We start from the raw sequence: 23,749 nt of genomic DNA on the forward strand, positions 1-23,749 counted from the left end.
CGCTGCGTCTCCCCCACATCATCTGCTCTGCGGTTATTGCCGGATACGGGCAATTGGCAGTTTGAGAAGAGCTTCTTTGAAGACACAGATGCTGGCAAGACGCTCGCAAACTCACCCGCTCGTCCAGCGTACCACAAAAGCAACCAGAGCAGTAGATCCCCAAAGTTTCCAACAGTTTTACGGAGCAAACCGCGGGCCGGAGCTCAGGCGGAGGGAAGCTTGGACCTTCTCTGGTGCCGATCGCGTTCCATCGATCACGGAGCTTTCAAGTTTCAGCGCACCTTTTCCCGCAATTCTGCCAGGGCGAGACCCAGGACCCAGGTTCTTCCTCGCTGATATCCCCTTCACACTATGGCCGATTCTGATGAAGAGTACATTGAAGGTATCTCTGAGGATGAAGGCGACGACAATATTCTTCGGGGCTCGCGAGGCGCGGCAGGCCCGACTTCGAAGCGCAGGAAGCAGAAGGGCGGAGCCGAATTCGAGCTTTCGCGAACGTGGGAGACCTTGATTGAAGGTGCAGACGGCACTATTAGCTCGACAGTTGAAGGCCTCTTAGAAGCGAACAAAAGAAAAAGGTGGGTTTGCCCGACGATGAATCGTCAGACCTGTCCTTGAAGGCAGCGGACATGAGACGTCTGGACTAATATCGAGTTATGTCTGTAGGCTTCTGAAGGACACAACACCACTGCAGCGCGGTATCATACGCCATGTTATCCTGATTTTAGACCTATCACAGTCGATGATGGAAAAAGACCTACGACCGACGCGGTACCTATTGACATTACGCTACGCACAAGAGTTTGTGAGAGAGTTCTTTGAACAGAACCCCATCTCTCAAATTGGGGTGTTGGGCTTACGGGACGGACTTGCACTTCGAATCAGTGACATGAGTGGAAACCCCACTGAACATATTAGTGCAATACAGAACCTCAGAAGCCAGGATCCAAAGGGGCTTCCTAGTCTGCAAAATGGACTCGAGATGGCCCGAGGAGCGTTATTGTAGGCTCACCTAATCCGTGAATCACTATCTAATAGGCACAGTATATTGATCTCGTGCCTTCGCAGTCATACCCCCAGCCATGGAACGCGCGAAATCCTCATTATATTCGGCTCCCTGCTTTCCTCCGACCCTGGTGATATTCACCAAACAATTTCTTCTCTTATCGATGACAAGATCCGCGTTGGGATTGTGGGCCTTGCAGCTCAGGTGGCTATTTGCCGTGAATTATGCTCAAAGACCAACGGCGGCGACGATGCGTATTACGGTGTGGCTCTCAATGAGCAGCATTTTCGAGAGCTGGTGATGGACGTAACAACCCCCCCGGCCACATATTCCCTAAAGCAATCCACAAGCTCTCTTCTCATGATGGGCTTTCCATCTCGAACCATTGAACCGTCCCCTTCTCTCTGCGCATGTCACTCAAATCCCACCTCCGGTGGCTATTTATGTTCGCGATGCAACAGCAAGGTTTGTGGCCTTCCTGCCGAGTGCCCATCCTGCGGTCTCACCTTAATCCTTTCGACACATCTTGCTCGATCATATCATCATTTATTCCCTCTGATGAACTGGATCGAAGTCCCCTGGCAGCGTGCTTCCCGCAGCGCGACTTGTTTTGCTTGTGGCATACCCTTCCCCGCTGTCCCTCCAAGGGAGCAATGGCAGGCTACCGAGAACCTTGTTAAGGGGATGAGTGCAAGCAGTCGCTATGAGTGCATGGTATGCAAAGATCATTTCTGTATCGACTGTGATCTCTTTGCCCATGAGGTAGTGCATAATTGCCCTGGTTGTCAAAGCAGAGTCGCACCCGATCCCCAAGATGATGCACCAAGGGCCCAAGATGGCTTAGATCAAATGGATACTTCAAGATAATGAATGCGATGTTTTATGACCTGCGGCAGGCATGCTGCTCGATAAAACGGCGACCGGTGACACAGCAGCGATGCTCCCAAACACCCTGCTTCCAAGAAATGATTCATCATTAGACCAATGCCAACAGGGGATCAGGTAGTACGTGAGGTCTCTGGTAGGGTGTACCTAGTGGTAGATATAGATGGGGTATCCCATTCAACCAACCAGAAGACGGAGTAGTAAGGCTGTTCAACCTAAATCTAGCGGGAACCTCGGCTAATCAAAGCTTTCCCCGCGACGAAGCTCTCAACTTCCCACTCTCATGTACCTAATTGCCAAATCAGACAGCAACCAGGTAGTCTACCAATTGGGAGGAACTTAATCTCAGAACTCAGCACTGGCTGTTTGACTCAAAGTACCGAAAGGAGAATAAAGAGTGACTCCATGCCAATGAATCCCGCCACTATAACGGACACATCTGCCCCGCCTACTCAGGGCGACGCTGGCACCGCGCAAGCAACATCGGGATCGCAACATACACAAGCAGAGATCTTCGAGCGAATAGCGACATATCCGTTCACTTCAGACCCAGAATTTTCCGCGGGGCTAGCAACGATTCTCGGTCACCCCACCACGCCCGCTTCGAGGGAGGAGATAAATCGCAATGATGATTTGGTCTTGCAGGCCAAGTGCTATTACTTTAATAGGTATGCGCTGCTTTATATGAATTGACTTGTTACCCCGCTATGCATACACACAACCATAAGACAGCTAGCGGATTCCCTGGTTCATGGTTCAGATTGATTAAGTTATTGTCTGCTACCAGGAAAGAGAAACTCTCGCAGCCTTTGGATGTCACAGCCTATAGCACTTGGCTCGAAGCGAAGCACTTTACTTGCGCTTCAGTAGTCGGACCATGTGATTCAAATTCATCGGCAAAAACGTCGCCCTCGTCTGGGAATGCAGAGCCCAGGTCAAATACTGTGGGGTCAGAGCCAGCTTATCCCACGTCTTTCGCGCACATAGTCGAGCTCATCACGACGGGCCAGCCTGTTCCTGGTATTCAAGAGATACCGGATACTCTCTTGATGGGGCAGGGGGCTGCAAGTGCAAAGCCTAGAAGACTGAAACCTTGGGAGAGAGAAGTTACTGATTGAGGTCCCTGTAGTCCGGCCTACCCTTCCTCGAGCGATGGGTCTGTCAGGCTGCTCTAAGTCCTCCCAGTGAGATGACTGTTCTATGAGAATCGAGAGCCCTATTCGCCCTGCTCAAGAGGCACACATGGCGTAAATCTTGGTACTACTCTTTCTCGCTGTGAGCCTTGCTATGCATACGGACGTAAGTATCGAAGATGCGTCAGGCATATGAATACAAACACTTGGTCATTAGGAATATGTGACAATCAAACAAGCGACTTTGCCTCTAGGAGACGCGGTCAGGCGATTCACTGCTGTAAAGTTTGCGTACCTCTGTCACTGTACACCATAAAATGCGGGTCATCTCCATAGCAAGATAGCACTTCCTCGCCCAGCCCGTCGAGAAGGAAACATGAAGCGCATGGGCACTGGAAATGATGGACAGTAAAAAGCCTAAGAGTTCAACGAGATGAATATATGAGATCAGCACGAGGCATGGAGTGTCAAGCTTTTTAGCCTCGGCCAACCGTGTATATATGGAAAGCTCGGAGTCGGACTTGCAGGGCATCCATGCACACAAATCATATCTAAGATCGAATCTATGTCTTCGGTCGGTCGTACAGTCTCCATAATTTTGAGATGCTTCAGGTATTTTGTGGCGCCCTAGTTGGTATTCTCCTAACGGAACGGCGGGTAGTTGGGATTCCATTGGCTTCCCCGATTAAAGCGGCCTCCGTGTTGGCTCGGGGCTTGGAATCGATCATCGTTGAAATTGTTGAATCTGCCGACTTGAACACCTGTCCCAGGCCCCGGGCGTGTGGTGTGAGACAAATTGCAACAGAGCATTGCCACGCGGGAACCGAATTTAGACCCACGAAGAGAAACCATATGCTTTCTAGATTTTGTTGTTAGCATAGCAGTATTTGCTGTAACTGGAAATCCTTACCGGATATGAGTTGCAACCAGCTCTCGTTGATGAGGTGCAGCGTTCATCAGAATCCACTGAATGAGGTAATTTCCGTACTGATCTCCGGCAACTCCTATATTTCAGAACACATCCATACAGAAACCGATTCCATATGCACTTACTGTCAATTAACGGCATCCTTGGTCGATCTGTACGACCGGTACACACTCGAGACAGGTAGCGATCCAAAAATTCCGAGCCGCCAATCTTCAAGCATTTCTCCACGATCTTAGAGGCAAACTGATCCATGCTGTAATCGACGGCCCAGAGAAGGATATGCTCAACAGCACGGCTCTTGTCGTGAGGGGCACCGTGCTCGCAGATGTGCTGAATGCACCAATTTCCGAACTGGCCGTGAGCGAGCACATCAATCTTTGCTAGGGTTTCCTCGATGGCCGGGCGCTAGACACAGTGGTTAGTCCTCTCTCCATGAACATATATAGATGTAGCGCAAACAACGGGCGCCTGGTCAATATGCTCGATGATAAGTACCTTCTCGTCTTCGACACAGTTCTCGAAGATATTTTGTACCACAAGGCTTCCAGTCTCGCCCAGCGCAACTTCATGCCACATGCCACGCAAGGCTTCGTTGACTTTCGCCATGATTTGTGGAGGCTCACCACTCCAGCGTAACTCAAAGAGCTTCTGCCAGACATGGCATGCATACCGATGAATCACAGTTTCCGGGATCCGACGCAAAAGCTCGTGAACCATGACCGCTTTGTGCTCTTCGGGCACACAGTCAAAGGCCTTTTGGACGACGTGGCAACCGAAGGGGTCCATACTCAAGCTAAGGGTGTTGCCTTTGATGGCATTGGCTATTGCAATGATCTGCTCAGTTGTTCCATGTTCGAAGCAGCGCTGGACCAGGAAGTTCCCGAAGCGATTCACCATGAGAGAGTAAGCTTGCTGTATGATGGCTTCGATGATGTCAAACTTCTGCTCCGTTGTCCCAACTTTGAGTTTTTGTTGCAAGAAGATCGAGGCCTGTTGGTCATTGTTGCAAACTATTTTGTCGACTATATATTTCCAGTCGCATGATACATTCTTGTCAAGAAGTCTTCGGTAGTTGAGTGGCTCAAGGGGCGAAATGTACGTCTGCATCGAGGTTCCACCGATCTAAGCTGGTGAGTCACACTAGGCTAACTTGAGTAAAGGATTAACTCACAGATGAAGTTGCCCAAGGCACAGAGTTTCCACCGGATGCTGAGAACTCGGTGGCAGTTGGCGAAAGTGGGCGTGGGACTGCTCGCTGATGGTAGGGCGGTAATGGATATAAACCGACTTGCTGGTAAGTGCTGTTCGGCTTGCTTGGAGGTGATCGAGAGCCCTGGCTGTCAGCTGAGCTAGGAGCAAATGTACCCCAGGGAGAGCCTGCCCCAGGAAAACACGATCCCATGCGATTGGATTGAGCGGACGGATTGCGTGGACCGAACCCGGTAGCCTGCAAGTACCTACCTTGATCATCCGAAAAGGGACCGTCAAAGCTGCAAGGTGCAGCTGGTGGCCCCGACAAAACTCGATGCGGCTGGAGTGTACTAGCTCCTGCAGCAGTGGGAGCAGCAGTCGAAGGTCCCCAAAACCTGCTTGAGTCCTGAGCAAAAGAGGTCCCGGCAAGGGGCAGACTATCGCCATATGCCTTATCCGAAGTAACTCCCATGCTGTAGACCTGCTGTGCAGGAGCGCCCCAGAATCCCCTGGATCTATTGTAGGCGCCAGCTGAGAGGGCATCAGAGACATCTGACTGCGAATCTTCTTGCGTGTTCCAACCATCCTGGAGCAAGTGAGGGGCCGGTATGGATGCGTTGAAAGCACTCTGCAGATTGCTTATGGTTTGTTCGCTTATGTCGCGCCCGCTAAAATCAGCCTCTGATGGGGGTCCGAGAGCTTGATCCAAGGTGTGTTTGATGACACGGGTTTGGGCTAGTTCTTGCTCCTGTAAAGCAATCCTGGAATTCGCAGCCCGAAGTTCCTGCTTCAGGCGAAGTAGCTCAGAAGCGTCCGGATCAAACGTTCCTAGACTCGCAACGTCCCTTGGGCCGGCGCTCTGCATGGTATCCGCACCAGACGAAAAGCCAGAAGACTTATCAATCTCCTCAAAGCTCCCTGGGCCGACATGGCTATTTACCAGAAGGGTTTTCTTCTGGTCGAGGAGGAGTTGCTGCTCGGACAGCTTCGAGAGGATCTCATGGTTCATGCCATGTTTCCCATCCTGTACCTGGGGCTTTGGCGAGAGTTTCGCCAGGAGTCTTTCCATCTCCGAATTTCCGGTCAATGGGCCAGCATTGTTTGAATGCTCCAACTTCTGCTTCTAGGATTGTGAGACACCAATCTTTCGAGACTCGAGAAAAGGTGAGTGACCTGACCTTATTAGACACAAGATCATTCCTCGGCCCCAGAGCAGATTGAAGATTCCCAAGTTTGGAAGTCGCGAGTGGATCAGGAGAGCCAACGCAGGTGTTTGAATGCTTGTGAATCTCAAGAAAAGTTAACCACTTGAGGCTAGACAACTGAACATGTGAGACCCCATGGATTGTGGAATGATACTTACTGATGTTTCGCGGCTAGCAGGGATCGTGTGCACGTCGACACTCCCAGTATTGGAGGACGGGGTTTCATCAGGTTTCCTGCGGCCAGTCTCCGGTGAAGCGGTTGAGAGCAAAGACATGTTCAGTCAGTTGAGCAGAGCGGGCTACTTTCAGTAAAACCCGTGATTTGGAGAGGATAAACAAAGACGTTGAGATCGGGCTGTTGAAAAGACAAGCACGCTGCACGAGATCCAAACGCTCTTACATGCAATGGCAACTTGATGAAGATAACTCAAAGATAACAGAGAAAGCAAGAGCGCTGCTTCCTACCGTTTTCCTCGCCTAGTGCACAGCAGGAAATGCGTAAATGGCAGTATCTAGAAACACACCCCGAAAAGAGTGAGAGAAACACAAAATGAAAATAGATGGAGCAGCAGAGCATACTCAAGGAGCAAGTACTAATGGCAGTTAATTGGGAAGTCACGACAGAAGCAATGAACAGAAGCAAGGACAGGTAGGTTAGTTGGGTAGTGGGAAGAAATGGAAGTGTCCGGAGAGAGGTATTAGCTGAAAGTGGAAGGAAGAGAAGGTCTTCCCTCAACCCCGATATCTCTCACCCGGATCCTCAACCCACCAGACTCAAAGACTTGACAGACAGTCCATTGATTTTGTTGATTCCTACTCACCATCAAGCCAGCAGCCCATTGCGAGAGAATACTTTGGTCTTCATTGCTTTTAACCAGACGATGTCCCACGACTAGGCTGCTTTAACTGACAGTGTGACGGACTCACACGCTCAACTTGCGGCAATAGCTAGGACTCCAAGAGAACACTTTCGGTTACTGCACGGCTTGTACCTCTGACGGCCCATATATAAACACCAGAAACTTGATTTATTTATTGCTGGTGAGATAAGAACCCGCGGAAATTTGCCAGGATCTATCAAAATGACCAGCAGCATAAAGTCCTGCGTGGCCCTTCCAGCGACAACCACTTCCGAGAATCAAGAATTCAGGCTGCCCAGCTCCAGTGAGCGTGGGCACAAGCCGTGCAGCCTGCTCGAGACCACTCATATCGGCGCCCCATACCACCAATTCCAAGCGTTCGTTGTCCAAGGGACGGAGGAACAGAGCACCCATGGCCGGCTCATTGCGATATATTTGTTGTTGGCATCTCCTTTCCGCATCATGTTCCGTTCTCCCCAAAACGGCCCCCGAAAATAGAAAGCAATCCTTGTATAAAATCAAACCTTCGTCGGTAACACGGATGGGGTAGGAGTTTGACACCGAGTCAGGCAACTCATCGCCCAGTGCAAGAGTGATCAAATTCCCTGAAGTTGTGCCCAGCATGCCGCATCTCCTTGTGATTTGAGAATCAGCTGCGAAATATTGTAAGAGGTTGCGACTTATTTGAAGGGCTACTCCCTCGACACCAGCCGAATATAGGTTTATTGTGAAGACCCCACTGGTGCGCAAGATGGCATCCATTGCACCTAATTGACGACCGTATCTCTGCGAAATTGATTTCCACTCGGACTCTTTAGAGCTACGCCATCGTCCGTCTGCCTTTTTAACGTACCAAGTGATTTCACATTCAGAGTGATCCACTTTAAAATGTTCATCCGTGTCATCGAGAGCAAGAACAATAGTATCCTTGACAGCGCATATACTGGCTGAGAGGTGTAGTCGATGGATGTTATGTGTTCGTGTGTGCCACACTCCTTGTGAGTCAACCTCAACACGCAATCGACCGAATATATCGGGAGACTGTAGTTGGTCCACGTATATTCCTCCTCTGGATGCCATGTCTCCAGAAGAAGGAATATACATTTCGAATTTCGATGGAGTCTGCTTCTTTCTCGAGCGTACTGAATTTTTATAAAACTTGAGCAGGATGCTGGTTGTCATGACCCCGTCGAACCAATGGCCTTCATCTGGTAGCTCTACATAAGGAGATGACCAGCCAGTCTCTTCAAATAGCATATGCATGAGGCGCGAATGGTACGCAGGAACATTTGTGTCATTGGCACCGTGTTGCTGCAGTATTGGAATGCCAGCAGCATTGGCCAGTAGGAGCTCGTGCCTGTAACTAACTCGCGACTGGTGCAGAATTGAGGAGATTAGAGGTTCGGAATCTCGCCACATGTTGTATGAGACATATTCTAAGATGTTAGACTTCACAATATGAACTTTCAGAAAACAGATAGAAGAAGGCAGCTGTGGCTTACTCTCAATAGATGTATACCCAGACACAGGGGCAGCGGCGATGACTTTATCGGGGAAATGTGTGGTGAGAAACCAGACACCTTGGCCTACCAGTCGAATGAGCAAATAAAAGACGACTATGTAACGATTTGGCGCGTTTACCTCCATTCGAGTGCCCTATAACAATCCATTCATCGGTCGAAAGTGTTGGACCGCTCCAGCCAACAGCCTCAATCCAGTCAGGCATCGCGCTTACAGCTGCCTGTATGTCAGCAACGCCCCAGGTATCTATTAAAAGGCGTGGTTAGTGACTGCGAGCTTCCAGTGTCCATGAAAATAATCAATCAGACTGTCGAGGGAAGGATACTTACGCCAATCATCGCCGCTCCAGGAAGTGACACCACTTGGGAACAGCATCCATGCACATGTGCCATAAGCAGCATCAAGCATCCCTCGTGCCTGATCACTATCAGCGTCGAGGCCTGCTCCGTGCAAGCCTATGATAACAGGCAGAGAGCCCTCGAGATGACTTGAGTTACAAGAATCCAGAGGCGGCGGGCGTATGATGGCGTAAGATACAACGCCTGCCGGGTGTAAATAGGTATATCTTTGTGGCTGATCTAAAGATCTCTCTGTGAGCTTGACCCAAAATGTTTGATTTTTCATTGTTGCGCCTTGGGAAATCCTGTAACGAATTGTGACCGGAAATTCAGTCATTGATACATTGTCAGTTGTGATTCGGAAAATAAGTGGTCTAGTCTGATATGGTGCAAGATTTGACGGTGTATCCATGTCTATCTGGACCTGGTCTATACAGTCATTTATGCGTTCGGGAGCCCGGCGTGGGTCATTATTATGCACACAGACATTGGACGAGCTGAGGGACAATATTTCTACCCACTCGGCGGCATTGTTCTGTACATTTATCGACAGCCAACGGCTTCCAATTCTCCCACCCGCAGATTCAGGTGTCAAAAGGCTTCGCTCATCGACGGTCAACACGCCATGGCGTAACTCTGCTTCGACCACCACTTCTGTTGTAGGAATACCCAGACCGCCTAGAGCTCGTACATCACGGATCAGCCGCAGGTCGATGACATGATCCCCGGGAGTGAGATCCAGAGTCAAGGGGGCCTTGCGATACCCGTAAAAGTCACAGCCAAAGTGGCGTTGGCCGTCAACGAGTATTTCTAGGACGCCGTCCGTGAATAGTGCAACTGATTGAAAGTCTGAGTCCTGCAGACGGATATGTCCGCGAACCCACCCTTGGTATTGCAGTGCTGACCATCCATAGATAGACTGGAGAAATGCCCAGTCTATCTGGGGGAAAGCGACTACCAACTCTGCCCTGCTCTGTCTTGGGCCCTGGTTCGTTGCATTGGCACGAACACGGGTCCATCGCACCTGACCATCATTCGCAAGGGGACTAGGAAATCCCGCGTCTTCATCAAAAGACAGGTTCTGGAACCCGCCCCAGAACTCCAAAGGATCGGCACCCCAGATGGCTTCTGTCTCCAACATAAATCCATGAGCTTGTCTGAGTCGAGCAGAGAGCACACTGACCTCTCGTTCCGCATTCAAAAGGGCCAAGAACCTGCCACTCCTCTGTGAGAGAGATACCGGGGCGTTCTCTAGCAAGGGCGTACTGGGAAGGCCCTTGATCGTCTCGTGGGCGAAGCGCCCAAATCTCAAGAGATATACCTTTAAAGAATGCTACGAGGAAGAGTAATATCCAGGTGAACCCAAATATGTAGTGCATCTTCCACGATGTGGCTTGCCAAAACGATAGAAGTGGTGACCTGATTCCCCGTCAAGAGTTCAAAGTTGGGGTCATTTTAGTGTCACGGATAAGAATAAAAGTCTCATTCCCAGCACCTCAGCAGAAGGTTATAATGACGGGCAGAAAATACGTCGTAGTCTAAATAGGCCGTGTCGCAATTGAAAGTCGTGGCAGGGTCAGACTCATGGCGGCCAGTCGGTGGACTGCTCCAAGCCCGTGGACAGCGGATCGCTCAGTGGTCATGCAGTGATTCGTCATCTCCAGTGGCGGCGCTAGTTCTAATGCGGTCTAGTGAGTTGCCGGTCCCGTCCGACAAGAAGACCTCCGCCGGCGGATGCCATCATGTTCGCAAGCAGGACCTGCTACTGCCTAGACGACCTATGCCTCGCCTGCTTCACAACAACCCATGCTCCGATTTGCCCTCAGAAGTCTGCTTGAGACAAACTGGGCTCGTGGACAGCCGCAACACTGAGCCTCTCGAGTCCTACCTATCTCGGGGTGCTACTAGTCCTGCCGCCTCGCCGCGTTCACCCTGTCTGACCAGCGGACATTGAGTGACACCAAGGGTGCTATTAACGCGGAATTTTGATATTCGCTTTCTCGCTCCGAAGAAGTTTGCAGTATCGATAAAACCCCGAGTGAGATGACAACAACGACAGTGACTGGTACTGGACGGCGCGCCTCAATACGACAACCAGACCTGCAGACTTCAGTCCAAGTGTCCGACGATCAGCCCATGGCCAGCCCTATAGACAAGTTCCCAGCGTACCACGATGAACAATTCGATCTCCCTGAGTCGAAAGCACTTTACCCGAATTCAACAATCAAGTATGCGCCCAGCGATCGTTGGGATTATAAACCAGTCAGGGATCCGAAACGAAAACCAAGAAAGAGCATCAGCGAAACCATAAGTGCTATTAGGACACGCAATGGTAGTGTCAGCGCCAACGCGCAAGACCTGGCGCAAGCACTCAGAGCTCCTGTCTCATACAGGCTAATAGTAGGACCCTCCAACTACACCCTGGGCCTCGCTAGTTGCAGCCGCTTACTCGTCCGCAGGTGCTTTGCCTCGTTTGGTATACCACTTCGGCCCTGACCAACACATCTTCAAAATCCATACTGAACGCGTTACCGAAACCGATTACCCTGACAGTCGTCCAGTTCGCCTTTGTATCTCTATGGTGCATGGTACTTTCATATTTGTCAAGTGCGTTGCCCTGGCTCAAAATCAGTGTACCGGCTCTGAAGAACAACATTCGGCCGCCCTCACGCGATGTAATAATGACAGCACTGCCCCTTGCTGTCTTCCAGCTGGCAGGTCATATTTTGAGCTCGATGGCTACATCGCAGATTCCTGTCTCGCTTGTCCACACAATCAAGGGACTTTCGCCATTATTTACCGTCTTAGCATATCGGTTCTTTTTCCGCATCCGCTATGCTCGCGCGACATATTTGTCTCTCGTGCCCCTGACTTTGGGTGTCATGCTTGCCTGCTCCACGGGGTTCTCCACGAATTTCTTCGGCATCCTATGCGCCCTGGTTGCGGCTCTGGTGTTCGTTTCGCAGAACATTTTTTCTAAGAAGCTTTTCAATGAAGCCGAGCGTGCGGAGTCAGACATGCAATCGGCTGGTCGCCGGAAATTGGACAAACTGAACCTTCTTTACTACTGCTCTGGGCTCGCCTTCCTTCTCACATTGCCCATTTGGTTCGTCACCGAAGGCTATCCCTTGTTCTTTGATGTGATGCAAGATGGTGCTATTTCCCTCACAAATAAAGTGGGATCCTTGGATCATGGTGCACTATTCCTTGAATTTGTGTTTAATGGGGTATCTCACTTTGCGCAGAACATCTTGGCTTTTGTCCTACTATCCATGGTATCACCAGTGTCATATTCAGTCGCATCTCTCATCAAGAGAGTTTTCGTCATTGTTGTCGCGATCGTTTGGTTCGGTAACTCTACGACGTCTGTTCAGGGCTTTGGAATAGCTCTGACTTTTCTCGGGCTTTATCTTTACGATCGCAATAGCCATGACGACGTTGCGGACCGAAGGGCCAATGCGGACCATTTTCAGTCTCAGAAAACCGTGCTTCCATTAAACACGCATACAAGCAAGACTTGGGGCCCCAATGGCTATGCATCTCCTCATGGAAAGCCCGCCGGCCAGTTCGTCCCTAACCGAGCATTCTCCATTTCCGGTAACTCGAAAAAGGACGATGGCATTGGCCATGCTCGTCCAAGGGCGAGCAGCAACACAAAAGCCTGGCTACCACCTGGAACAAAACAGGAAACGACCTGGCAAGCTCGTGACTCTTGTGGAGCCATCTCTAGCTGATGACTGTCCATATTGACCCTAGGTGTTCTAGAAATATGGTGTCTTGGCGTTGACTTTATGATGAAGCTTACTCTTTCGTGTACCAAAAATGCATTGCTAGCATAACAATATAGAAGAACGTCAAAATTCATCTGTATTTCTACCTTCTGAACATTAGAATAGTCCTAATTCTGTCCGAAATACACTGAGTAGTTTGTAACAAGACTGGTACATTAACAAGCGGACTTTCGGGGCTATCTACGAATGGTGCCTAGAAGACAGCTTTTTAACATCATGGATTCAAACACAAATGACATCATGGGATTCATTGTGATCTAGTGATAGTATCGATCAGGATTGTGAGTAGGTAATAAAGCGATAATGAAGGTTACACTATGCGGCAAACATCGTTTTGTCGCAGCTGTCGGTAAGGAACTATGCCTTCAGCGAGTATTATTACCAACAAATTGATAAAAATGACCCTCAGGAGCTCCAGCTCAGTGCATCTTGCTCTTGGTACATGATGCAGAGGAGGAAGGGACGAGAGATGCCCTGCCACCTACAATAAACATGCCCTTGAAATGAGATGGAGAAGAAGAAGAAGAATCAAGCAGCGGAGCTCGCTGAAAAAGCAAGAAAAAGGATGTGGCTCGGGACTGGTGTTTTTCCGTATCGCCGAGCCAATCCAAGGACGGCAATTTGCGAGTGACGCCCCGGCCGCAGCGAGAATCCATCCGAAGCCAAAAGTGCTTTGACTGGAAGACACCAGCTTCTCCTCAAGCTGCACTTCGGCCGCTTCATTCCACTGCGCCATCTCCAGTCTATTTCCTTTCTTCTTCCCTTTGTCTTTTCTCTCACAGTATGCGGCCGCAAATCTTTCGTGCGGCCGCCCGGTCTGTCCGGGTTCCAAAGGTCACTACGGCCAGGAGCTTCGCGACGACAGTCCCTCGTTCTGCCGAGGTGGAACTCACCATTGGTACGCTGCTGATGCATATGTCGTTGCTGTTGGTTAATTGCTGATGTCCAATGAAACAGATGGCAAGAAAGTATCGGTAGAAGGTAAATGTCGACTGTATTGGATGAGCCTCCAAAGACCGCTACTCACTCAAGACAACAGCTGGCTCAGCTCTCATTCAAGCATGCGAAAAAGCTGGAGCGACCATTCCTAGGTATCGCTCGACCAACACCAGAAACATTATTCAATTGATTGCTAACATTGGTCAACAGATACTGTTATCACGAGTACGCCGTCTTCCCCTCCTTCTGCCCCCTCCTTGTCCGTTTGCTAACAACATATTCGATAGGAAGTTGATGATTGCAGGAAACTGTATGCTCCTACCCATGTGATGTGTGTGTGTCACCGATACTGATGTAAATTACCACTAGGTCGCATGTGTCTCGTCGAAGTCGAAAGAGCCCCCAAACCCGTGGCGTCATGTGCTTGGCCGGTCCAACCTGGTATGAATGTTAAGACGGATTCCCCGCTGGTGCACAAAGCTCGAGAGGGTGTTATGGAATTCTTACTCGCCAATCACCCTCTTGATTGCCCGATCTGTGACCAGGGAGGGGAATGTGATCTTCAAGACCAGTCAATGCGCTACGGTGCTGACCGAGGACGTTTCCACGAACTCGGTGGCAAGCGTGCTGTTGAAGACAAGAACATAGGCCCATTGGTCAAGACTTCAATGAACAGATGTATTCAATGCACGCGTTGCGTTCGATTCATGAACGACGTTGCTGGCGCTCCCGAACTCGGAACCACCGGCCGAGGAAACGACATGCAAATTGGAACCTATCTCGAGCAAAACCTGGATACTGAACTCTCTGGAAACATAATCGATCTTTGTCCTGTCGGCGCCCTGACATCGAAGCCATATGCTTTCCGCGCTCGTCCTTGGGAGCTGAAACACACCGAGTCCATTGATGTGCATGACGCCCTAGGCTCAAACATTCGGATAGACACCCGGGGAATGGAAGTTATGCGTGTGCTGCCCAGGCTCAACGACGATATCAACGAGGAATGGATCAATGACAAAACTCGTTTCGCATGCGACGGTCTCAAGACTCAAAGACTCACCACTCCTTTGATTCGACAGGACGGAAAGTTCGTTCCTGCTACGTGGGAGCAAGCTTTGACCGAAATCGCCTCGGCTCACCAGAAACTCCAGCTGAAAGAGAACGAATTCAAGGCCATTTCGGGTCATCTCGTGGATGCAGAAACGATGGTTGCCATGAAAGACCTGGCCAATAAGCTTGACTCTGACAATCTTGCCCTGGATCAGCCTGGTGGTAGCGCGCCCATTGCTCACGGTGTCGACGTCCGTTCAAACTATCTTTTCAATTCAAAGATCTATGGAATCGAGGAGGCGGACGCTATTCTCTTGATCGCAACTAATCCTCGTCGCGAAGCTTCTGTTCTCAATGCTCGCATTCGTAAGCAGTACCTTCGCTCCGACCTCGAGGTTGGTCTTGTTGGAGAAGCCTTCGAGAGCACTTTCGACTTTGAGCACCTTGGCTCCGACGTTACTGCATTGAAGTCTGCTCTTTCAGGGGCCTTTGGCAAGAAGCTGGCTTCCGCGAAGAGACCCATGATTGTTGTCGGCAGTGCTGCGGCTGAACACGAAAATGCGAAAGCTATCTTTGAGACTATCGGGGCCTTTGTGGAGAAGCACGCCAGCAACTTCAACACTCCGGAATGGCAAGGTTACAATGTTCTCCAGCGTGCTGCATCGCGTGCTGCTGCTTATGAAGTTGGTTTCACCACTCCCTCTCCTGAAATTGCGCAGACGAAGCCCAAGATGGTTTGGCTGCTGGGTGCAGACGAGGTCAATCAGGCCGAAATTCCTAGTGATGCGTTCGTCATCTACCAGGGACACCATGGTGACCGTGGAGCCCAGCTAGCAGATGTTGTTTTGCCGGGAGCCGCTTATACCGAGAAGTCAGGCACCTACATCAACACGGAGGGCCGTGTCCAAATCACTCGTGCGGCCACTTCTATGCCCGGCGCCTCTCGTGACGACTGGAAGATCATACGTGCTGCCAGCGAGTTCCTCAATGCTCCTCTTACGTACGATGACATCGAGGCTCTTCGCGACCGCATGGAAGAGATCAGCCCTGTCATGCGTCGTTACGATGTCGTTGAGTCTACTTCTTTGGCCCAGTTGAGCAAGGTTCAGCTGGTTGACCAAAACAAGGGAGCTCAGGTCACCAACGCACCTTTCAAGAAGGTAATCGAGGACTTTTATTTCACAGATTCCATTTCTAGAAGGTATGTTTCGGCGATTTTCCGTACCCGTCTCCAGATGTTTATGCTAATTATGTCACAGCTCGCCTACAATGGCCCGATCTTCAGCCGCTCAGGCTTCAGGGAACCCAGATGTAAACTACATGTCTTCAGGTGGTGAAGTTTCTCCTCAACACATGTATGGTTAGAAAACCTTTTTTGAGTCGTGGTTGTCATGACCTCTTCTTTTTGCTTTCTTTTTCCCTGGCGTTGTTTTTGTAACACTTAAATATCGATATTGGTCTCTGTCGAACTCTCTCATTGGTCTATATTATTTCTAAAGTATCACTAGGCCTTCTAAAATACGGGTCCACTTGTATATAAGATCAATGTAAGTTTCAAGAGACAGAACGAACCTGCAGCTTCAAAAATTCTCCCGGACTGAGCTCCTTTTGGGCAATGCTAATTAGTCTATCAGTATATAGCCCTGGGTAAATGGTAGCTCACCTTGCTTGAGGCTTTTGAGAGAAAAACATGCCATCTTGTAAACAACGCCACAGTTAATAAACGTACGCTCATTGATGTTACTCAAGATGAAGGCGAGTTATAGTTCGTCATCATCTGTCTCCCCTCCTGTTTCATCGTGGTCCTGTCGTGTCGGAGGGGTCCGGGCAGGTGCTGGTTTTTTCTCTGTCTTTCGTGCGAAAGGTAAGTCTCTCCTTGGCGGCGGAGATTCTGCTTTAGTCCTTGTCTGTACCTCTCTTTTTCGTTCTTTCTCTCGTTGTGATCCTCCAATACTCGGAGCAGACCCTTCATCATCGGACGTTGTGCTGTAGTCGTCCTCAACCGCCTGAGGGGTCGACCGTCCTCCATCATCCGCTTCTTCATCAGCACTATCATTAACAGGCTGTTCTGATTTGTCAATGCTCGTCTCCCCAAACCCCTCCTCGCTGTCTGTCTCATCGCCCAGGGTGTCTGCGGCGCGTTTTGGGTTTCTTCCCTTCGTATCTCGGGTTACATCATCCGTAGATGTAGCTAAATGCAATGTAGATACTGCTCTTGTGTTAGAGAAACTCATTGATCCATAACTACAAGTGCCACCTTACGTTTTTCGGGATCGGATTTCGCTGACGCCAGCAGACGCTGCTGGTTGCGGATTTTGAGTTTCTTCTCATTCAACAACTGTACAAAATCAGACATGAGCTGCTGTTCATGTTGGTTTTTTGAGTCGACAAATTCCTCTAATTGTTTGTTAAGAAGGTCGATTGTATCGTCCGCCGTGCGAACACGATCAACCAAGGAATCGAAGCGCTCCTCGTACGTGTCAGCCCGGGAAATGGCAATACTGGACCACTCAAATAGCTCAATACTTCTCTCATCATTTTGAGGGAGAGTGAAAGATCCTAATTTTTGCTAGAGGCCGTCAGAAACGGATTCTTTTCTTAGGCGCCCGCTGTGCTCAAGGTGTGCCTACTGTGATCGTCTGTATTCGTTTCAGCACGGTTATTAATACCTCTCTGTCGCTCTCCCCATCTCCGATAATGCTGGCAGATGCTCCAATGCCGAGTAGCGCTGGATTGTTGGAAGTGCCCTCCTGTAGGCCGAGAACACGGAGAACAGCCTCTTTCCAGTCGTCATCGCTACCTTGAAAATTGTGTGCCTTCAGCTTTGGGAGCTGAGACTGTTTTACTGCGCCCAACGTATCAGCGCCATGGTATATGGCGGGGACGATGAAAATGACTTACAGGTTGTGGTATAGGGGCTTTCTCCCTCTGTTGCAGTTAAATGCAGTTCAAGCGCAGTGGGGTCGGACCGCGAGACGTGGAGAAGAATATGGGAATCAACATCGTCTGATCGACGAATACGCAGGACGCGGGGTGAAGACATTCTCTGAATGTAAAATGTCCAGCAGAATAGAATGTGTTGTGAGGTTAGTCCCGAAGCTCAGCTTTATTCCTTTCCCAGGTGCTGTTGCCTTGGGCCATGGGCTGCAGCCTCAATGACCGACACAATGGTCTTGGCGCACTGGCACGGTCGTCGCCAAACTTGAGGACGTCGAATAATGTGTAGAGTTGTTGATTGCGATCGTCCTGGTGATGCAGGATTGAGGTATTGCCATTGGTTCCCCCGTTCCGGCATATATGTGTGAAGGGTAAACACTCTATCCCGTAAAGCTAGAATTGACTGCCCAGTGACGACTATAGGTTTGTGCGTGAGCGGGCGGGCTAGATAGAAGTCATGACCGAGAAATGGGGTGTATCAGGTTGGACAAGAAGGCATAAGTACGCAAGTACGTCAGACAGTGAGGCTGATGTAAGTAAGACATGGCAATCTGACGCATCTTTAATTTGGGTCATACTGTCCGAGCAACCGGCGCCTTAGTAGGTAATAGGTATAGAACTAGTGCTCCTCCACTTTGTCTTCACTCTTCACTTTCACCTCCCCTGCCTCTCTCGACTCTCGACTCTTCACTCTCTTGCCTTCAGCCTTTCCCTTTACTTCTTGCCGCCGAGAACACTGCCATGGTTTCAAAAGGGTTTCTGTGGGCTTGTGCGCAGAGCTGCTAGTCATAGCGCTCCTCTGCCTCCTGAAAGAATTCCACCAGCCACCCGTCACAACCACACGAGAGCTTCAACCACTACTAATCCCGACATCTCGTCTCGTGTTCCTCGAGTTTCCGCGACACGCTTGCTTATTTCGCCCATATTCTGTCTTATACCAACCGCCCGACCTCTCATGACCCCCGGCCTATAATCTCGACTTTGACACTGATACTCCTTTGGCTTTGTTCGTCTGCACAATAATTCCAGGTCACCGACAAGTAATTCACTGGGCTTTCTATCCCACTGGAGTATCTTGGCGCACGTTATCGACCTGTTAATCCACATCGCGAACCTGCGGTATCCGGCTGCTACTCGGCATGACGTTCTATCGTTATCCTACCCTCCTACCATTATCAGAACATTCGAAACAAACGACCTAAAATCCCAAGATTCCAGTATATACTTCTCCTTTGAGTACATGTTATACCTCACAGCACCAATAAGCGAGTCAGTATGGCTCCATCAACCATTGAAGTGCGACCGAATGGCGACGGAGCCGTTGAATGCTGGGACGATGATGACGAATTGCAATGCTGCGAGGATATTCACTTTCACACTACGTCATGCGCTACATCCGTGACCAACTCATCTGTTCGCCGGTCTGGACATCGCGACTCGATCTCCTCGCGCCGCTCCGCTCGGTCTGATCTGGACTCTACCGCTGGCGGGGATGAGGATTGGCAGATTCAGCTGCTAGATGATGATGAGCTAGTGAATGAAGAGGCGATAACGTCCGTCAAAAGTGCGGGGATTCCATTACCCGCCGACATCCCACATACAGCTCTTGTCGGGGGCACAATAAAACGCCTCGGAAAGAAGAAGACGAAGCGAGAGTTCATAGACGATTGGTCTGACGACCTAGAACTACCAGAACCGCATGTAACTCTGGAGCTCAAAAAGTTTCACGATACATCTCTTCCAGATGCACTTTTGCATATCGGGACTACCTCTACAGATTCTCCCAATCCCTCTTCCCAGTCCGCGAGTGACGGCGCAAGTCGCCCACCAGCGGCCCACGCCATCGCGGATGGCTCCTCGGAGAGTTTGCTAGACAAGACTGATTCCAAATTCACCCATGACCTTCATACAATCACAGCTGCTAAACAGCGTCCTTCACAGATATTAAGTACCACAAGTGAAGCGGCACCCAGAAAGGAAACCGGCCCAGATGAAAGTTTTGAAGATGATTTTGAATTGCCATCTGATGATCTACTGCGGCTGCGTCTTCCGTCCGTCAGGTCTTCTAGCCCAGCCCCCGATGATGTTGACGTTGATTGGTCTGAAGGAAGTATTGGTGTGCGGTTTGGTGGCACTGCGCGAGAGCATCGCTCGAACCCCAGCTCATCGATTTCGGTTGTCAGTCCAAGTGCTTCAAGCTACTTAACAGGTGAAAGTGATGACGAAGGATTGGATGGTCTTGTGATTCCGGAGGGGCCTCTGGATCTGGGGGCGCGCTTGAATCAGCCGAGAAAATCAATTGCCCTAGAGGCGACTCCTCAGCCAGGAAATGAGAGTCAACCGCAAGCTCACGGTGACGACTTCTTCTCCGATATTGAGATAAACAGCGGCGACGTTTTCAATCCCAAGAGACCTTCAATAAATGCGAATATCAAAACTAAATTCGGGCCTCCTGCAAGCCCAGCGCGGCGTACTGCAACAACTTTAACGTTCACGAACGCAGCGGTATCTCCCAAAACCCGCATCCCTCGCCTCTCAGGACATGACCGAACTCACTCAACGCACCTTGAGACGGTCTCGGAGAGCGGTGCTCCTATATCCAAATTTCGTGCTTCGCCACGCAGGCCGGGCCATGTGTCTCATTCCTCTGTGTCCAGTCTTCCGATAACCGGGTCACCAGCGACATCCTCGCTACCATTTACGCCAGCCCGACGCTTGGTGGGGTCTCGTATTTCAAAGGAGACGTTGACCGATGAGCATGCCTTTTCAAAGCCGTCACTAAAAGCCAAGCGTTCCATGCCGTCAATGCGAAATGGAACACAGTCAAGCTCAAGTACTTCATTGCCTAGTCCCCCGCGTCAGAGCGGCTCGACCTGGTTAAATACTCGACTCTTCGCCGCCATTGATCGTACCGGGCTGGAGGCAAAACAGTCAGCACGCAAACCTCAGGTCCCTTTCCTACCCGCCGGAGCCTCAGATAAACAGTCCCATCACGCCAGCATCAAGAATTACCGATTTTCTCGCCGTACAAGTTCCGATGACACGAGTGATACAATCAGCTCTCAAGGTACCGTTGTCCGGCTACCACGGTCGGGCCGCCATGAGAGTGTTGTTAGCAATTCCCATGAATTTAATTCGGAAACATTGAACACGACTCCCAAACGGACTCTTACACGCCCAGCCCGCCGCCGAAACTATGGCGACGGGACCGAGCTGGCTTCTTTCGACGACCTACCTACATCTACCGTAACGGAGGGCCGGTTCATCAAACAGCCCAGCGGACGTGGGGCACCGCGGTCATTGAGGAACAAATTGAGCACAAGTCAACCCACGCCCTCAAAACAAGATAGCCCCGTGCAGGTTGGCCCAACAGCAAGCACTTCCGTTCATCAACAAGCATCAGTTCCTAGGTTCGCACGGGATACTAATGCATCAAGAAATGCTAGAGAGCAGCGCATTGCATCCATGTCTTTCGTTCCAAAGCTTCGGGAGAACAATCCACTTACACCTCTGAGTTCAAATTGGAAAACCTCAAACATCTCACGGGTGCCATTAACAATAGGTTCAATAAGGAGCAAAAAGGGAAAGACAGACACAGTTTCTGGATCTAGACCACAACTAATCAAACCCATTGGTGCGGGGGTTCGAGAGAGGAGATGTAAGCGCCCCCGATAATTGATTTGTAGCAGTCCGCCGCTAACATCGTTAAAAGCTGTTAATGGAATGCATTACAACCCAACCTCGTTTCGCTGGGAAGGAAACGAAAACCTGGTCCACGGCTTTAATAGCCCCGCGCCCAAATCGCCGAAACCATCACCCGCCCTGATCACTAATGTAGGGGCAATGCAGAATGTACAGGTGGTTGGTGGAATGGTATTCGATCCGCAACGCATGTGCTGGCTCAAGCTGGCCCCTTCACAACCTGGTGCGGATGGTGTCGTTGCTGTTGAAGATGAAGACGATGTATTCTCCAATTTCGCCGATCTGGACGAATCTGGCGCATCCAGTAAAAGGGGCTCAGGGGCCCTCGATGACAGCGGCCCTACAGTTAGCGGGGACGACCGGAGTGGCGAGGATTCGTCGGACGAGTGGCCCATTACGGAGGAATTTGATGTTGGCCCGGAGTTCATTAGACGCCAGCATACGGAAGAAGAAAAGTGGAGACGGAAAGTCGACAGATGGATGAATACTACCCATGCTGGCTTCGGAAGCAACTGGAGATGGGCCATTCGGGATTTGGTAAGATCTAACAGCACACTTGGGGCTCAAGAGTTCAATAATTCATGATTGTTCGACCAAATTGCTCCCACCTCCAGCTCTCGAACCTTGAAGTGAGACGAAATGAGTCAATTATGATACCCATGAAATTATGATATTTTTCCTTTTGCTTGGCATGTTCCGATGTCAATTATTGCGTGGCGAGATGTCTTAGTATTGCGGCAGCTTTAGCCTGCATTGCTGTGAACATTATCATTACATGGCTGTGTCCCTGATTTACCTAACGTTAGCGCATACTCCACTGCACGAGCTGATGACAATAGAATTTACGAATCCCAATCTGACTCGAATTGCTTTTTCGATCCCACATCAAGTGAGAAGCCTATGATTTCACCCCAGTAGGCACTTCTCTTTCAATGAGTAGCGGTTCAAAAATGTGACACTAGCTTGTAATTGCTACTTTCTTGGTGAGCAAAATAAACATGGTGAAGGCGCTGGACAAGATCCATACAGGGTTGATGCGCAATAACAGCTCGCGCTTGAAACCCGCGAGCTTGAAACCAAAGATGGTCCAACGTTGCGGTAGATCGAGTCATCACACACGCCCGATCCTCGTCTACGGAGCCAGGGCATTTGGCTGCATATGCTTCATCGGGTACCTAAAAAGTCTGCTTCTCGACGTCTTTGCTCGAGTCTAGGTACGTGGTCTTCTGAACCCCTGCTGCTATTAGCAACATGTCGCCGAATGGTGCTCTCGTTGAGACGTTTGATGTCACAGCTTCCAAGGATTATTGAGCTGCTCGATACCGGAAAGGCTGTCACTGGTAGACCTCCTGGTGGCGGTCGAAGTGCTGGACTATTTATGTACAGCAGCCTGCACATGTTCATACATCCTGGTCCGTCAGCAATTGCTTCCTTGCTTCCTCCTCTCCATGGATGGGCATCCGCAAAACAATCAGGCAAGAACGTCAAGACCTTCTAGCTACGTCAAACAGCCAGCGCCCTGAGTGACCGTGCATCAATTTGCACTTGATAATTAGCTCGATACGCCGAAAAGCTTTCCAAAGGCAGATTACGGCAGTTTGAAGCTGCTGACATTGCCCTCATGCAAGTCACACCACGTTGAACCAATGGGGTGAGCGTGCGAGGCTTTTGATTGGGAGCACATCCGGCAATAGAAGGCAGCCTATGATGGCTTCACACTAGCTTCTACGGGTGCATTGACAGAAGTACTGCTGCTAGGAGCCAGGTCAAACAGAGCTGCTCGGTATTGCTAGCCCTGTCTGAAGCAGTGTCTCGCACCGTCTCACCTGTTTCTTTGCGCTGGGGCCGGAATGAGGGTTCTGCAAGTCAGTCTCGTTGACAGACGCAATACTTGTGGTACAAGAAGAAGCAAAGCAGACAGCTTGCGTCAATGATTGAAGAACTATTGTACCAAAGCACCCCGGGGGACCCAGGCATACGTTATATGCACTGTTACCAGGATGCTCCCTGATGGAAGTGGCACAAAGACATCCGGATCGTCCACGAAGACGCATGGTATTGCGGCCCCGGCGCCATTGTTCCCTACGCTCCCAAAAGCTGTGCAGACCCAATCAAGTCGCTCTGGGTACTATCTGGAGATCCTTGCGGCAATCGGCATCGGACGGTTAGGGCTGCGACTCATCACTGGACGACATCAACCTCCATCTGCCATGAACGCGACTCGCCTTGCCTCTTCACTTGACTCTCGCTACTCATGCTTGAT

At 50.2% G+C, this 23,749-nt stretch overlaps 9 protein-coding genes across 9 annotated transcripts; 5 read left to right on the forward strand and 4 right to left on the reverse strand.

Moving 5' to 3' along the window:
• The first annotated feature begins 187 nt into the window (after nucleotides 1-187).
• On the forward strand, nucleotides 188-2,085 carry BDV14DRAFT_156947 (TFIIH/NER complex subunit SSL1). Its single transcript, XM_073766673.1, has 3 exons — nucleotides 188-578; nucleotides 667-1,002; nucleotides 1,069-2,085. Exons 1-3 carry the CDS (start codon nucleotides 352-354, stop codon nucleotides 1,871-1,873), a joined length of 1,368 nt encoding a protein of 455 aa, XP_073622855.1. The 5' UTR covers nucleotides 188-351; the 3' UTR covers nucleotides 1,874-2,085.
• On the forward strand, nucleotides 2,086-3,318 carry BDV14DRAFT_156948 (DUF5572 domain-containing protein). The gene is made up of 2 exons (XM_073766674.1): nucleotides 2,086-2,559; nucleotides 2,679-3,318. Exons 1-2 carry the CDS (start codon nucleotides 2,297-2,299, stop codon nucleotides 3,007-3,009), a joined length of 594 nt encoding a protein of 197 aa, XP_073622856.1. The 5' UTR covers nucleotides 2,086-2,296; the 3' UTR covers nucleotides 3,010-3,318.
• Nucleotides 3,142-6,623, reverse strand: BDV14DRAFT_212106 (armadillo-type protein; the record flags this gene model as incomplete). The annotated part of the gene is made up of 7 exons (XM_073776240.1): nucleotides 3,142-3,883; nucleotides 3,935-4,025; nucleotides 4,078-4,357; nucleotides 4,448-5,074; nucleotides 5,124-6,266; nucleotides 6,322-6,501; nucleotides 6,540-6,623. The coding sequence occupies 7 exons, from the start codon at nucleotides 6,621-6,623 to the stop codon at nucleotides 3,667-3,669; spliced, it is 2,622 nt and encodes an 873-aa protein (XP_073622857.1). The 3' UTR covers nucleotides 3,142-3,666.
• A 753-nt stretch (nucleotides 6,624-7,376) lies between these two features.
• On the reverse strand, nucleotides 7,377-10,446 carry BDV14DRAFT_193424 (uncharacterized protein; the record flags this gene model as incomplete). The annotated part of the gene is made up of 6 exons (XM_073771778.1): nucleotides 7,377-8,644; nucleotides 8,711-8,794; nucleotides 8,850-8,975; nucleotides 9,059-9,481; nucleotides 9,644-10,195; nucleotides 10,251-10,446. The coding sequence occupies 6 exons, from the start codon at nucleotides 10,444-10,446 to the stop codon at nucleotides 7,377-7,379; spliced, it is 2,649 nt and encodes an 882-aa protein (XP_073622858.1).
• A 379-nt stretch (nucleotides 10,447-10,825) lies between these two features.
• BDV14DRAFT_157046 (putative ER to Golgi transport protein (Sly41)) lies at nucleotides 10,826-12,930 on the forward strand. The gene is made up of 2 exons (XM_073766675.1): nucleotides 10,826-11,467; nucleotides 11,527-12,930. The coding sequence occupies exons 1-2, from the start codon at nucleotides 11,111-11,113 to the stop codon at nucleotides 12,799-12,801; spliced, it is 1,632 nt and encodes a 543-aa protein (XP_073622859.1). The 5' UTR covers nucleotides 10,826-11,110; the 3' UTR covers nucleotides 12,802-12,930.
• A 589-nt stretch (nucleotides 12,931-13,519) lies between these two features.
• On the forward strand, nucleotides 13,520-16,472 carry BDV14DRAFT_157056 (putative NADH-ubiquinone oxidoreductase, subunit G). Its single transcript, XM_073766676.1, has 7 exons — nucleotides 13,520-13,756; nucleotides 13,816-13,839; nucleotides 13,898-13,949; nucleotides 14,008-14,022; nucleotides 14,085-14,107; nucleotides 14,167-16,048; nucleotides 16,107-16,472. The coding sequence occupies exons 1-7, from the start codon at nucleotides 13,642-13,644 to the stop codon at nucleotides 16,210-16,212; spliced, it is 2,217 nt and encodes a 738-aa protein (XP_073622860.1). The 5' UTR covers nucleotides 13,520-13,641; the 3' UTR covers nucleotides 16,213-16,472.
• A 135-nt stretch (nucleotides 16,473-16,607) lies between these two features.
• BDV14DRAFT_205268 (uncharacterized protein) lies at nucleotides 16,608-17,890 on the reverse strand (the record flags this gene model as incomplete). Its single annotated transcript, XM_073774692.1, has 4 exons — nucleotides 16,608-17,056; nucleotides 17,110-17,416; nucleotides 17,478-17,692; nucleotides 17,749-17,890. The coding sequence occupies 4 exons, from the start codon at nucleotides 17,888-17,890 to the stop codon at nucleotides 16,608-16,610; spliced, it is 1,113 nt and encodes a 370-aa protein (XP_073622861.1).
• Nucleotides 17,891-19,059: 1,169 nt separating this feature from the next.
• BDV14DRAFT_205269 (putative cytokinesis regulator (Byr4)) lies at nucleotides 19,060-22,071 on the forward strand (the record flags this gene model as incomplete). Its single annotated transcript, XM_073774693.1, has 2 exons — nucleotides 19,060-21,442; nucleotides 21,497-22,071. The coding sequence occupies 2 exons, from the start codon at nucleotides 19,060-19,062 to the stop codon at nucleotides 22,069-22,071; spliced, it is 2,958 nt and encodes a 985-aa protein (XP_073622862.1).
• Nucleotides 22,072-23,071: 1,000 nt separating this feature from the next.
• On the reverse strand, nucleotides 23,072-23,640 carry BDV14DRAFT_157096 (uncharacterized protein). Its single transcript, XM_073766679.1, has one exon. It carries the CDS (start codon nucleotides 23,538-23,540, stop codon nucleotides 23,253-23,255), a length of 288 nt encoding a protein of 95 aa, XP_073622863.1. The 5' UTR covers nucleotides 23,541-23,640; the 3' UTR covers nucleotides 23,072-23,252.
• Nucleotides 23,641-23,749: the final 109 nt, after the last annotated feature.

Source organism: Aspergillus stella-maris (assembly GCF_047715825.1).
Source record: "Aspergillus stella-maris strain CBS 113639 unplaced genomic scaffold BDV14scaffold_91, whole genome shotgun sequence".
In the NCBI taxonomy this organism is placed as follows: domain Eukaryota; kingdom Fungi; phylum Ascomycota; class Eurotiomycetes; order Eurotiales; family Aspergillaceae; genus Aspergillus; species Aspergillus stella-maris.

What these genes read in the sequence shown, in the direction of transcription:
- BDV14DRAFT_156948 (XM_073766674.1), top strand. Translation starts at nt 2,297, where the DNA reads ATGCCAATGAATCCCGCCACTATAACGGACACATCTGCCCCGCCTACT. An exon ending in AAGTGCTATTACTTTAATAG is followed by an intron (nt 2,560 to 2,678) that starts GTATGCGCTGCT and finishes GTCTGCTACCAG; the next exon opens with GAAAGAGAAACTCTCGCAGC.
- BDV14DRAFT_156947 (XM_073766673.1), top strand. Translation starts at nt 352, where the DNA reads ATGGCCGATTCTGATGAAGAGTACATTGAAGGTATCTCTGAGGATGAA. An exon ending in GAAGCGAACAAAAGAAAAAG is followed by an intron (nt 579 to 666) that starts GTGGGTTTGCCC and finishes TTATGTCTGTAG; the next exon opens with GCTTCTGAAGGACACAACAC. An exon ending in ATGGCCCGAGGAGCGTTATT is followed by an intron (nt 1,003 to 1,068) that starts GTAGGCTCACCT and finishes GTGCCTTCGCAG; the next exon opens with TCATACCCCCAGCCATGGAA.
- BDV14DRAFT_157056 (XM_073766676.1), top strand. Translation starts at nt 13,642, where the DNA reads ATGCGGCCGCAAATCTTTCGTGCGGCCGCCCGGTCTGTCCGGGTTCCA. An exon ending in CAAGAAAGTATCGGTAGAAG is followed by an intron (nt 13,840 to 13,897) that starts GTAAATGTCGAC and finishes TCAAGACAACAG; the next exon opens with CTGGCTCAGCTCTCATTCAA. An exon ending in GTTGATGATTGCAGGAAACT is followed by an intron (nt 14,108 to 14,166) that starts GTATGCTCCTAC and finishes AATTACCACTAG; the next exon opens with GTCGCATGTGTCTCGTCGAA.
- BDV14DRAFT_157046 (XM_073766675.1), top strand. Translation starts at nt 11,111, where the DNA reads ATGACAACAACGACAGTGACTGGTACTGGACGGCGCGCCTCAATACGA. An exon ending in CTGTCTCATACAGGCTAATA is followed by an intron (nt 11,468 to 11,526) that starts GTAGGACCCTCC and finishes ACTCGTCCGCAG; the next exon opens with GTGCTTTGCCTCGTTTGGTA.
- BDV14DRAFT_157096 (XM_073766679.1), bottom strand. Translation starts at nt 23,540, where the DNA reads ATGCGTCTTCGTGGACGATCCGGATGTCTTTGTGCCACTTCCATCAGG.